At 37.8% G+C, this 13,072-nt stretch overlaps 1 protein-coding gene across 2 annotated transcripts in view; it reads right to left on the minus strand.

The window, feature by feature from the left end:
* The window catches only part of OSTM1 (osteoclastogenesis associated transmembrane protein 1), a 44,057-nt gene that overhangs the window by 4,280 nt on the left and 26,705 nt on the right, over window positions 1–13,072 (minus strand). The window contains exons 4-6 of one of the 2 annotated variants that reach the window (XM_030316077.1): window positions 12,097–12,117; window positions 6,526–6,693; window positions 4,165–4,330 (exon numbers count right to left, since the gene is read on the minus strand). In XM_030316077.1, the coding sequence (XP_030171937.1) occupies window positions 4,165–4,330; window positions 6,526–6,693; window positions 12,097–12,117 (355 nt within the window). The remainder of the gene's footprint in view (window positions 1–4,164; window positions 4,331–6,525; window positions 6,694–12,096; window positions 12,118–13,072) is intronic. The other variant, XM_030316078.2, reaches the window with a different exon arrangement.

Genomic DNA, 13,072 nt, shown 5'->3' on the forward strand with positions numbered 1-13,072 from the left:
GAGTTCAAGCCCTGCATCAGGCTCTGCACTGACAGAGGGATTCTGCTTGGGATTCTCTCTCTCAGCACCTCGCTTGCTCTCTATCAAAAATAAATAAATATGTGGATCCTGAGAAACTTAACAGAAGACCATGGGGGAGGGCAAGGAAAAAAAAAAGGTTAGAGAGGGAGGGAACCAAGAGACTTTTTTTTTTAATTTTTTTTTTCTTAATGTTTTTATTTATTTTTGAGACAGAGAGAGACAGAGCATGAGCAGGGAAGGGGCAGAGAGAGAGGGAGACACAGAATCGGAAGCAGGCTCCAGGCTCTGAGCCATCAGCACAGAGTCCGATGTGGGACTCGAACTCACAGACTGTGAGATCATGACCTGAGCCGAAGTCGGACGCTCAAGCAACTGAGCCACCCAGGCGCCCCAAGACTATTAAAAACTGAGAACAAACTGAGGGTTGATGGGGGGATGGGAAGGAGGGGAGGGGGGGTGATGGGGGGCACCTGTTGGGATGAGCACTGGGTGTTGTACGGAAACCAATTTGACAATTAATTTCATATTAAATAAATAAATATTTTTTAAAAAGTCTAACTTAGAAATCCAAATCTAGATTTCTCTTAAAATAATTCTATAATGTCAAAAAATTGTCAAAAAAAAGTTGAAAAAAACTTAAATGACTTACAAAAAAAAGTTACATTGAGTTATATTACATGTGCACAGACACACAAATACATATGGCTGCTAATAAAATATGTGCAATCAATTTGATTATGATGCTAATGGGACTGAATCATTAGGGTTAATAAAGGAAATCATGGCTATTTTGCTTGGTAATGTTTGTGCTTATAGTTAAATGTGAATGTTTCTCATGTTCCATAAGTGAAAAACAATTGTGCCATAGTAAAAGTATCTTACATTGGATAGCTAGGAATCTATCTACTTCAGAGGCTTTTAACATGAGAGTAGAGGTTGTGGTCAGAAGGTCTGCGATGGGACCCAGGCGTCTGTTTTTATGTTTTGTTTTAAAGCTCTGCAGACAATTCTGATATGTGTTCAAGGATGAAAACCAGTGTTCTGGTTTCCATCAGGGTCTCTGCTAACCACCACTCTAAGATGACAACATGACTTTCTGGACCAGTGTATTGCTTCAGGCTAAACTAAAGGGCAACTTAACCTAAAAAACTGCCTAAGCTTGAAGTCTACTCTTAAGCTTCTGTGGGTTTGGGAGACAAACTAAATCAAGAGGGTTTCTTCCTATGTTGTTTAAAATTACTAGAAATAATCTAGTTTCTCACTAATTACCAAGTTTATTAAACTAACCAGGTGCAATGCCAATGAGTACATGTATCTACAACCTCCTTGCTTCCTTTTTCTCTAATAAATCCCTATATCCTTCAAAATTCTACTCCAGGGGATATAAAAGGAGAGGGGAGGGAAGGGGAGGGGAGGGGAGAGGAGAGGAGAGAAATTCTACCCCAGAGATCTAGGGATGAATTCCAACAGCCCTAATGCAGAGTTGGTCTTACTCTCTGTGGGCCAACCACACTGTATACCTTTAACTACATCTGTTGTAATAATTGGATTATGGTCAGTGTGTTCTTTGAGGGCACATATTGTGCCTTGTTCCTTTTTTTTTTTTTTTTAATCGCTAATTCCTACCACAGGACTTAATAAATTGGGGCATATAAAATTGTGACATAAAAAAAAAAAAAAACAAAAAACAATGTCCATGAGATAACAGCACAAGAATTGTTTGCTTACACTAGCATTTTCTTAAATTCATAAATCAATTCATAAACATGAAACATCACAGGTAATATGCAAAAGTTCTGTCAAGTTTTGGGAATATAATCTCAGAACCTTTAATTTATATTCAGGTACATTATGGAGATCATAAAAAGGAATTTCACAGGACTAGTTATTTTAAGGAACACACCCTAGGAAATGCTAACATTAGATACACGTTCTTTTATCCAACAAATATATTTGAGCACCTAATATAGGCCTGGTACTTTCTAGATACTGATATAGTGGTGAACAAGATAAAATCCTTGTTCTGATGGAGCCTCCAGTTGAGTCAGGAGAGCAAATAAGATAGAATATAAATGAAAAAGTTAAGTTAAAAAGTGTCATCAAAGAAAGATGATAGATATAGGAGAACTGAAAGAAGGATGTCTTAAGGATGGGGGTCATAGAATGTATCTTTGAATAAGTATCTTTGGCCTAAGACCTGGATGACAAGGAGCCAGTCAAGGAAGGTAGAGAGGGCCAGTGTAAGAGCTTTGGGAAGGGGGCAGTGTGAATGAGTTTGGTGTTTGAAGGGAGCAAAAAGGCCAGTCTGCCTACATACAGCATCATGAACAAAGAAAGGAGTGGGTGTAGTGAGTTTAGAAAGGTAGATGGGGCGGGAGGGGCAGGTCACACATAGCTTAGAAAGCAGACCCTGGAAATATGTTTTGAGTTTATTCTAGATGCAACAGGAACACAGGAAGGTTTCAAGTGGGAGAAAAGCATAGTAAAATTTGCGTTTGAAAAATTACTCTACCCACTATATGAAGAATGGATTGTTGTGGGTCCAAAAAATGGAAGCAGGGATACCAGGTAAGGGACTCCTGCATTAGGGCAGATAAGAGATGGGATGGCTTGGGCTAAGGTATTATCAGTGGAGGTAGAGAAAAGATAATTTAAGATACATTTTTGGAAGTACAGCTGTCAATACTTGCTGATGGAGTGAAAAAAGGTAGGGAAGAGAATATGGAAATGGGGAAATAATAAAGAAAAGAATTAAGAAAGTAAAGATAACAAGGTTTGTGGCTTGTACAAGCAGATGGATGAAAGTGACTTTGAAAAACCCTGATCATGGGGCGCCTGGGTGGCGCAGTCGGTTAAGCGTCCGACTTCAGCCAGGTCACGATCTCGCGGTCCCTGAGTTCGAGCCCTGCGTCAGGCTCTGGGCTGATGGCTCAGAGCCTGGAGCCTGTTTCCGATTCTGTGTCTCCCTCTCTCTCTGCCCCTCCCCCGTTCATGCTCTGTCTCTCTCTGTCCCAAAAATAAATAAACGTTGAAAAAAAAAAAAATTTTGAAAAACCCTGATCAGAAGCAATAAGTATCTTCCACAGAGTTAAACTGATTTGCAAGGCAAATACGATGTTAAACTTTAAAAGTACACTAAGCCTTGAAAAAGAAAGTTTCTCAATAGTGAGGTCCCTGCAATATTTTGTTAAAACTGTAAGTAAGTGCTTTTAGGACTCATTTATTACATATTTTATAGAATGCTAGCAATCTTTGAAAAGCTTTGCCAAATACACTCATATTACAGACTTTCCCCTCTATTAGCTAGCTTTTCAAGGTGACATTACAAATTCAGTTCAAGCTGATCTGTAAGTAGCTTTTTTTAGTTAAATATATTAGTGAGGTTAAATAAACTGTGAAGAAGAAAGGCTAGAAAGAAATTTATAAAGGAAAGAAATTTTATATCATAGGTTCCTAGACTAGGAATAACATTTAAGAGGAAAAAAAGCCTAACTTTTTTCTACAAAAGACATTCTCTATTTTAAAAATTAAAATTATTAAGGGATAAGCCCATACCTTCATTCTGATCATAAACAAGAAACCCACTAGACTTAGAAACCACTCGTCTTCAGCTAAATAGGAACTTCTAGTTAGTGCTTTTTCTGCTCTGCCCTATTTGATGGGGAATATGTGTGAGCACATGCTGTATGTGAAGTAATGTCCTTGCAACTACAATTCCAATTTATTCATAAACAAATTGTCTGTGTGTTCACTATAGTTTCTCCCCGCCTTTTTAGGTGGCTTTCTAGGTGGCTCCGCCACAGCTCTGATGGGCCTGAGAGCTGTCCACCTCTCCCTACCATGGCCGTTCAGGTCTGCAAAACCTTTGTTGCTATTCTGTTGTTGCCTACCTAATTCCAGAGCTAGCTCTCTCAGTTAAAACATCTGAAAAGATACTGTATGTTGACTTTTGATTATTTGTACTTATAGACTTCTTACACATCTCTCCTATTAGTAAGTATTTACTGTAAAATTTGAAGCAGAGAGCTGTTTTAGTCTAATACAGTTTGAGTTTTCAGAGTATACATCATTTCTAAAACAGGCTTAAGTTTTTAAAATACAGGTTTTAGTTAAATAAATAAACAGTCGTAAAAAGAAACTTACGTAGAATGAGTTTCCGTTTCTTTTGTTCTGAGTGAAGAAAGCTACTAAGGTAGAAGACAATGGGTAGAAAGAGAATGAATACAGAAACAGCAATTACAGGCACTGTGTCACTGCAAGGGACAGAACAATTGAAAGTTCGACTCCAAAGTTTTCGAGTAATGTTCATCTGGAACGATAGCAAATAAAATTACTTTGTTTTACATTTAATTTGTCTTCAAGTCATACAATTATTTTATTAGTAAAATAACAGGCATCCAGAATTTAAAACTAAATATACATCCCTAAAAAATCTATTAATAGTTGAGGACAATTTCTTCTGCCCAGGAAATTAGCTAGTTTACAATCAGTCACTGTGTAAGTTTATATCATACAGAAATTTCATATTCTAAATTCATAACACCATCCAAAGAATGTCAGCCTTTCACAGATCTCAGAGAACTTGTATCAACAGAAATATGGTTAGACCATGCTTCATTCATTAAAGAAGATTTAAAAGGGTAACAATGTGAGGTGATGGATGTGTTAATTAACTTGACTGTGGGAGTCCTTTCACAATGTATATGTATATCAAATTATCACGTTGAACACTTTAAATATATTACAATTTCATTTGTCAGTTATATCTCAATAAAACGGGGGGAAAAAGGCTCACAAAAACAAATTTTTTTTATGTTACATGTGTAATCTCACTGAGCTTGTTGCAATATTTTTAGAATGAAAATAAAAACATCAACTAAATATGTAAATACAGCTGTTCTTCAAGAGATGATATCTATGAAATGTTTAGTACCTTACCTAAGATATTATGAAAGATTCATATGGCAAATAATTGTTTAAGTCCATAATATCTAATGAATCATGGAAACTTTTTTAGATAGTATTTCATTTAGCACCATACATTAAAAACAGATATATTTAGGGGCAGCAATACCCCATTTTCATTGAGCTTACAGTTTCTGTCAAACATGGTAAGTGATATAAGGAAACTATCAAATTTAATGTAGAAAACTGTTCTTGCCTGAATTTTGAGATATGGTTTGCAAATGGTGCTTTGTATGTTTACTGTAAGCTTTGCTTACTGTAAGAAGGACGTTCTAAAAACAGGCAGTCATGTTGATTTCCTATGTAATCCAACCTTTGTCAGGGAATCAATATTCATCTTTCTTCTTCATTTTAAAAATGATGAAATAGACTATTATTCTTAAAATAAATATTTAGTATTTACTGAGAACCTACTAGAAGCAGGTACTCTTCCAGACATTAGAAAAAGAGCAGTAAAAAAAATAAAAATCCCCATGGTATACCCATTTTAAGTTGATAATAAGTGCTTTTTGCCATCACAAATATTATTGATCCACCATAGTTCACTCTGAGCTGCTATTCATATTCATCATTCTCAACCATTAAGTTTATTAACTCTGACCTTTAGTTCTCTACTTTTAGCCAGTAATTCCTATTTCCTTTGATGCCTCAACCCTCAGGCACCATATTCCCATAAAAAGGCATGATCGCCATCTAGTGGTGCCCCACATGAAGGCCGACTACACAGTGGAGGAAAAATCTTTCTTGTTAATCATTTAATCAATATACATTACTAAAGGCCTACTATATGCTTGGCACTGTTCTAAATACTGGACAGTAAACAGAAAAGGACAGGAGGTCCTTTTCCTCATGTGGCTTATATTTCAGTGAGAGGTAACAGACTGAAAATAAGTAAACTAAAAATTTCAGATGATAACAGATATAAAGAATAAAAGCAATGGGATAGGAAGCAATTCAAAAATGGCTTCAGAAACACATGGTAGCAGGGCACCTGGGTGGCTCAGTCAGTTAAGCGTCTGACTCTTGATTTCGGTTCAAGTCAGGATCTCACAGTTTGTGAGACTGAGCCCAGCGTTGGGCTCTGTGCTGACAGCGCAGAGCCTGCTTGGGATTCTCTCTCCCTCTCTGCCTCTACCACCCCTCAGCTGTTCTCTCTCTGGAAATAAATATATAAGCTTACAAAAAAAAAAAAAAAAAAAAGAAACACATAGTAGCAAAACCATAGACTTCTTGAATCAGCAATAGCACACAAGAAACTGAAATGTAAACATATAACAACACCCATGCCTCTGAAAATGACACATTTTATCAACCTTAAAACACCAAACGTACCAAATTGTCAACTCATTTATGAAGTACTTGATTAATGTTCATTTTAGTTTGACAGATCAGGATATTCTAAAACTCTACTACTTTATAACTAGTTATTTCTGGTTGAAGACAGCATATACAGATTCCAATATACCTCTAAAGGGGATAGTACTACTGAAGGCACAATCAACAACACTGCAAAATATGCATCATATCACAAGTACTTACTGCATCTTCCACATCAATGCATAAATGTGTTCCAGATTCAGCCTTATTTTCAAGTTCATTCATTTTTTGCATTTCATTGTATAGACTACTCAGAGTTTTGTATGCTTCACGACAGTTTTTGCAAACTTCTGAATAATTCCTTAACTGCGTAAGACTGTGAACGCTCACCTAAAACATTAAAGGCACATTTAATACACACAATAAACATTACATCTCTTTTAACATAAGCTATTTGACCTCCTAGCAGACAGGAAACACTATAGCACATTAAAGTACTGAGCTGTGTGATGTTAGGTTACTAAATCACTCTGAGCCTGTTTTATCATCTATAATATATTGCTACCACTACCTGTATTATAGGTCTCAAGGATTAGAGAAGCACGCACATAGCAAAATATTTTCGCACTTTCTAGTTACCCTGAAATTTTGAAAACCACTGCACTAGTCGCTGGTAAGTGAGAACAATAGCTCCGATGCCAAATTACTAATGTCTAAATCCCCCAAATGTCTTAAATCATCTGGTCATTTATATGGCTGCTCTTATCTATCCTACTCTCACAGAATAAACCAAATATGCCGTTCCCTGTGCTGACTTCAACACTGAAGTCTGCCTCATTGATGAAGCACTTTATTAATGCGGAAGGAAAATGCACCAAAACTACATCCCCACTCAACCCTCTTATGTCAAGTCTTGTAATCCAGACCTCTCTAGTCAACAAAAAGGGACTAATGCCAAAGGATTATATAACCTAAAATGAAGGTAGTGGATATAATATGTAAGCTATTATGTTGCTGAATCTCAATCTTTTCCATTTCCGCGACTGACACTTGTCTTTTCAAGAGCAAGTTTGCTAACCAGTCAGTTCACATCTTTGCCTTCTCTTCCCTTATTCATTACCTTGTAGCCTGAAGAAATGATATTAACTGAATATTGGAATGAAAGAGAAAAGAAACAATTAAAGGAAACTGATGCAGCCCCCACAATGTTACCCCCCCCACCATCTATTTAACAGAGAAACTAAGTCTCCCTTTAGTTCTGCCACAAGAACCTTACATGGCCTGTTTTTCACAGAACAATTGTGCATTTCGCTAAATGTGTTCAAAAATTGAGCACAGAACTTTGATGGCGGAGTATAATTTAGCCATTTATATGAAAATTTAAAATGCATATATCTTTTGACAGAGCAATTTCACTTCTGTTAAAGTCATACAAATACTCAAAAAAGACATGTTTGTAATAGTAAAATACTGAACCAAAAATCTCCATCAACATAGGGACTGACTGAATAAACAGTGGCATAGCCAAACAATAAAAAGACCTACAGTGTTTAAAAGGAATGAGGAAGTAGGATTCTAGAAAGAGGATGATATTAGCACATGCCTTGTGTCCTGACTTCTTCACAAGATTCAAGAAAAGAAAGGTAAATCCAGGCACTTGAATAGCACCTTAAATACAAAGGTATGACATGCAAGTCTCACATCACAGGAAGGTTGTATTGTAATATCAGCTACTATACCAGTCCCAGAGAAACTAACCAGAACCACAGTCTTGTGAACCTCTATCCCCTGCAGCCAGCCATCCACTGGGCTCTAGAGATGCAAGAGGCTAGAACAATAGCCCTACCCTGTCTGCAGACCCAGCCAGAAAAAGGAGCCTTTCCACAGCCACCAAGACAGTCCAGGTTCTCAGAGAAGCCACCTGCAATCGCTTACTACCCAAAATGGATCCGGTCTGGAATGTAAACCCATTTTCCCGCCCAAGCACTGAGCACCGAGCCACTGCCACAGACAATGTCACCAATTAGGCTGCTTCCCTTTTGACCTCAAACTTTTTAGTTGCGTTCTTTCCAGTTTGCCTCTAGGCTCAGGCAGAAGACCCTGAGGGCAAAGCATCTCCAGAGGGGAACTTAAACTACCCCCTGAAGCAATAAGGGCGGCCCTGAGCCTATAAGACACTGCCCATGATTGACTCCAGGACGATGAGGATGATGATCAATTTGACCTTCACTTCCTGCCTGCACTATCCACCCATCTTTGCCCCACATTTTCCTAATGTAAACCTGGAAGTATTTTCAGCACTTTGGAGACAGTCTTTGGGATGCTAGTCGGCTGTCTTCTGGACATTGGCCTCATAGAAATAAATTCCTTTCCTGTTTCATCACCAATCAGTCTCTCTGCCTTTGGATTTTGTCAGCAGCAAATGGCCGACCCTGGTCTGTTTGGGACCCCCGGAGCCAGGCGCTCTTGTACCCCAGCTACACCACTCTTAAGCTGGCTCCCTTCTCCTTTTAAACACATGGGCGCATGCACACACACACCCTACCTATAAAACACTGGAGTTCTTTGGGGCCCCTTTATTATCACTATAGCTTTACTCATTCACATTTGGTCTCATGACTTTAAACACCATCTGTACCTGATCTGATGATGGCCAAATCTGTATCTCCAGCTCACACCTCTCCCGAGCTCCAAGTTCACATAGAACGTTATTTGACATCTCAACTTAGGTGTTCAATAGCTATTTTGTATTAACTTGCTCAAAACAGAATTCTTAATCCCCAATCCCTTACAACCAGTCTTTCTAGTGGCCCCATCATACTCTCGGATACTCTAGGATAGTCCTGCTTCTTCTTCCCTCTCTGATCAGCCACCACAAATCTCAGGAATTACCCAATCTATCAGCAAGTCCTGTTAGATATACTTGCAAAATATATTCTGAACCAATCTGCGTTTCTCCAACATTACAGCCAGGACCCCAGTCCACACCATCTCTCTCTCCTGTGACAGCTTCCTAAATAAGTTCCTCCTTTCCGTTCTTGCCCAGGTTCAACTGAGTTTCTCCACAGCGCAGCCAGAGTACTATTTTAACATGCAATTCATATCATGTCACATTCCTGCTTTAAATGGCTTCCCATTGTGCTCAGAATTCAGTCCATATTTCTTCCTTTGTTCTGCACAGCTCTACAAGATTTGGCCTCTGCCTATCTCCCCGTATCTCATTCACATATGCTCACTGTGCTCCAGCCAAACGGGCCTTCTTCTTATTCCTTGCACATACCAAGCTCATTCTCTCTCCCAAGGCCTTTATCCTTGCTTCTAAGGGAAGCATTCTTCCCATGGCTGACTCTATGTCAAAATTTAGATTGTCTCAAAATTCACCTACTCAGAGGTACTCCCTGCCCACCCTCTCTAAAATAGCACACTACACCCCTTTCCAGGACTCAGTACTCTTCATGATCTCATTTCTTTGTTATTAGTCTTACCCCTACTAGGACATAGTTCAGAAGAACAGAAATCTTAGCTGTATTGTTTACTGCTCTATCCTCAGTGCCCAGAACACTACCTCCTGGCACGTATCAGTGCCCATTAAATATTTGTTGAATGAATAAGTGAGTGCATAGTGCCTGCTTGAGGGAATTTCTGAAAGTCAAGCTATAGAAACCAAACTCTATATGGAGAGAGAGATTTCTTTCAGCCCTCCCAACCTAGTACAACCGTCTTATCACACTGACCACATGAGCACATAAGAAAGTAAGATGAGCCTAACACTAGACATAAAAAGAAAACAAAATAAATTAAAAAAAAAACAAGCAAATAAAGTGATTCGAAGTGCAAATTAAACCTAGACATCAGAATAAATGCCCTAACGAAAAAGAATTCATTCAGCGTATAGGAGAGAACTTTTAAAAATTAATTACAGCTCCAGGTATGAAATAAATGTCCATGAGTCCATATTGATATAAATAAATAAATGTGGAAGAAGTGGCAAATCTTCCTTATAGAAGATTTCTAAATAATTTAAGCAAACACTCACTCCTCCAGGACTTAGATCTTAATTTCCCCATCCCCATTCTTGTCACTTAGGAACTTGCTTCCAAAGAATAGAATATGGAAAGAGGAAGAAAAAGGTAACTTTGAGTTAAAGAGACCTAGAAAACACTACCCTGTCCAGGTGATCAAGATTAACATAATCAGGGATAAATCATGGTGACAGCATGTACCTCTGACAGGATGTGATGAGAAAGGCACTTCACTTCTGTAGTGTTCTTCCCCAAAACCCATAGTCCCAGTGTAACCATGAAAGAAACATTAGACAAACCCAAACTGGGGGACATTCTATAAAATATGTGGCCAGTACTCCTCACAATTATCAGTCATGAAAAACAGGGAAAGATTGAGAAACTGTCATAGACCACAAGAGCTAAGTGTGGTGTGATGGGAAATAGGTATTTGGCCTTTGTCTCCGGTTCCTGGCACTGGGATATCCCCAGTGATAAGAGAGCCTTTTGTATGCTAATGCATGACTGGTGGCTGGGCGTCCCTACATAGCTTCAGGCTAAAGGCTGGTCACCAGAAAGACCAAAACAGGATTGGGTGTTGGAACTTTTAGCCCACCTCTGACCTCTGAGGAGGGGAGAGGAGCTGGAGACTGAGTTAATCACCAGTAGCTGAGGTAATTAATCATGCCTACATAATGAAACCTTCACACACACACACACACACACACACACACACACACACACACAAAACCCTCAATGTTACAAGAGCTTGCTTCTGGGTTGGTGCATACAGCGATGTGCTGGAAGAGTGGTATCCCCAGCAGGGCATGGTAGCCCTGCACACACACCCCTCCCTCACACCTTCGCCTACACATCTCTTCCACTTGGGCTATTTCTGACTTGTATCCTCTGTAATAATCAGTAAACATAAGTAAAAAGTGTACCTGAGTTCTGTGAGTCATTTAGCAAATTATTGAACTTGAAAGGGGGCAAGTTGTGGGAACCCCTTGACTTTGCAGCCAAGTCGAACGCAAGGGTAGGTAACCTGGGCACTTTGTGATGGGCATCTGAAATAAGGGCTTCTTGTGAGACTGAGCCCTTAAATCTGTGGAGTCTGACATTAATTCCAGGTAGTTAGTATCAAAATCGAATTCTAGGACACCTAGTTGGTGTCAGAGAATTAGTTGTTGGTGTGGGAAAATCACTACACACTGGACATCAGAAGCGTTGTGAGTAAAACTAACTCACTTAAGGAAACAGAACAACTAAATGCAATCTGGAAATCAGGATGGAGAAGGAAGGACTTTACTGGAGAAACTAGCGAACACAAACTCTAGTTTAGTTAGTGCTAATGCACCAATGTTGGTTTTTCAGTTGTGACAAATGTGCTATAACAAAAGATGTTAACAGAGTGGAAACTGAATGAGGGGTATATGAGAACATTCTGTATTATCTTTGTAATTTTGTTCTAAATCTACTATTATTCTAAAATTAAAACTTGAAAACTCTTTAAAAAGCAAATAATATGTCATCATACCTACAACTTATTTTTTTCCAACTTAATTTAAAATGCTTCAGCAAAAAACTAAACATATCTGCACATATATAAAGAAAATATGACAAAAAGTTGGTAATTGTTGAATCTAGATGATAGATATGAGTCTTCATTGTAACACTCTTTCAACTTTTCTGTGAGTTTTAAATCTTTTCATAAGAAAAAGACTGAAAAAATAATGCATATCATTTGTCACATTTATCTGCAAAGATCTGAGATAAAATAAAATCAGCCTGCCTCTTGAAAAAAATAGAAGTCCTGAAAGGTAAAAGAGACTATATTAAAAATAATTGCTTTAAACTAGTATATACTTAGTAAAAGTGAGAGACTAAATATATGTGTAAAGAGATATTTACAAATAATCTGGCATTTGATTTCTTTCATCTGTATTTCCCAATGTTTACCTACAATAGAATAAAGCAAATAACATTGCTTATTCTTGAAACAGTAAGAAAAACAGCACCTATTAGAGCAATAAAAATTCTTGAAAATTAAAAAATACCTCACAACAGAAGAAATATAGAACCAGTGAAAAGTAGAATGCAACACTGAGGATATAATTAGTGATTCAGACAAGGACCTCTCCTAGAACACAAAAAGAAAAGCCAGAGAGAGAGAGAGAGAGAGAGAGAAAGGGAGAAAGCGAGAAAGCTTACTTAAGAGAAAGAAGATAAGGGGCATAGAGGAACCAGACCCAAAAGATTCAGTATATCTGTAATAGGACTATTATAAGAAGAGAAAGGGCCAGATAGGGCAAAGTAAAAGAAAACCTAAGTAAAAATTACCTATACATGAAAACAATTCAAATTGGCATTGATTTCTATCTGAAACACTAAAGATAAAGTAGAATAATTCATAGAGAACTGAGAAAAAAGAATTATGGTTCTAGAATCGTAAACCTAGCCAAGCTATTACTCACATGTAAGGGAAACAAATGGACATTTTCAGACATGCAAAGATTTAGAAAGTACATCTCCCATATCCTTCTAACAAAGTAGTAGTCTAGTCAAACATCAAAACTCAAAAAAAAAAAAAAAGGGAAAGATATAGAAAGGCCTGGAAAGGATAGCAAGCACAGAAACAGTAAAATATGAATAACTGCTAATAGAATGATTATTGGGGCAGGTAAGGGGTTTTGAAAAAGATATATTTCAAATTTAATAAAAATGAGTTTTAAATTGCAGAGTATTTATATAAATTATGGGATATGGGA

Source organism: Lynx canadensis, chromosome B2 (assembly GCF_007474595.2).
Source record: "Lynx canadensis isolate LIC74 chromosome B2, mLynCan4.pri.v2, whole genome shotgun sequence".
NCBI classification, from domain to species: domain Eukaryota; kingdom Metazoa; phylum Chordata; class Mammalia; order Carnivora; family Felidae; genus Lynx; species Lynx canadensis.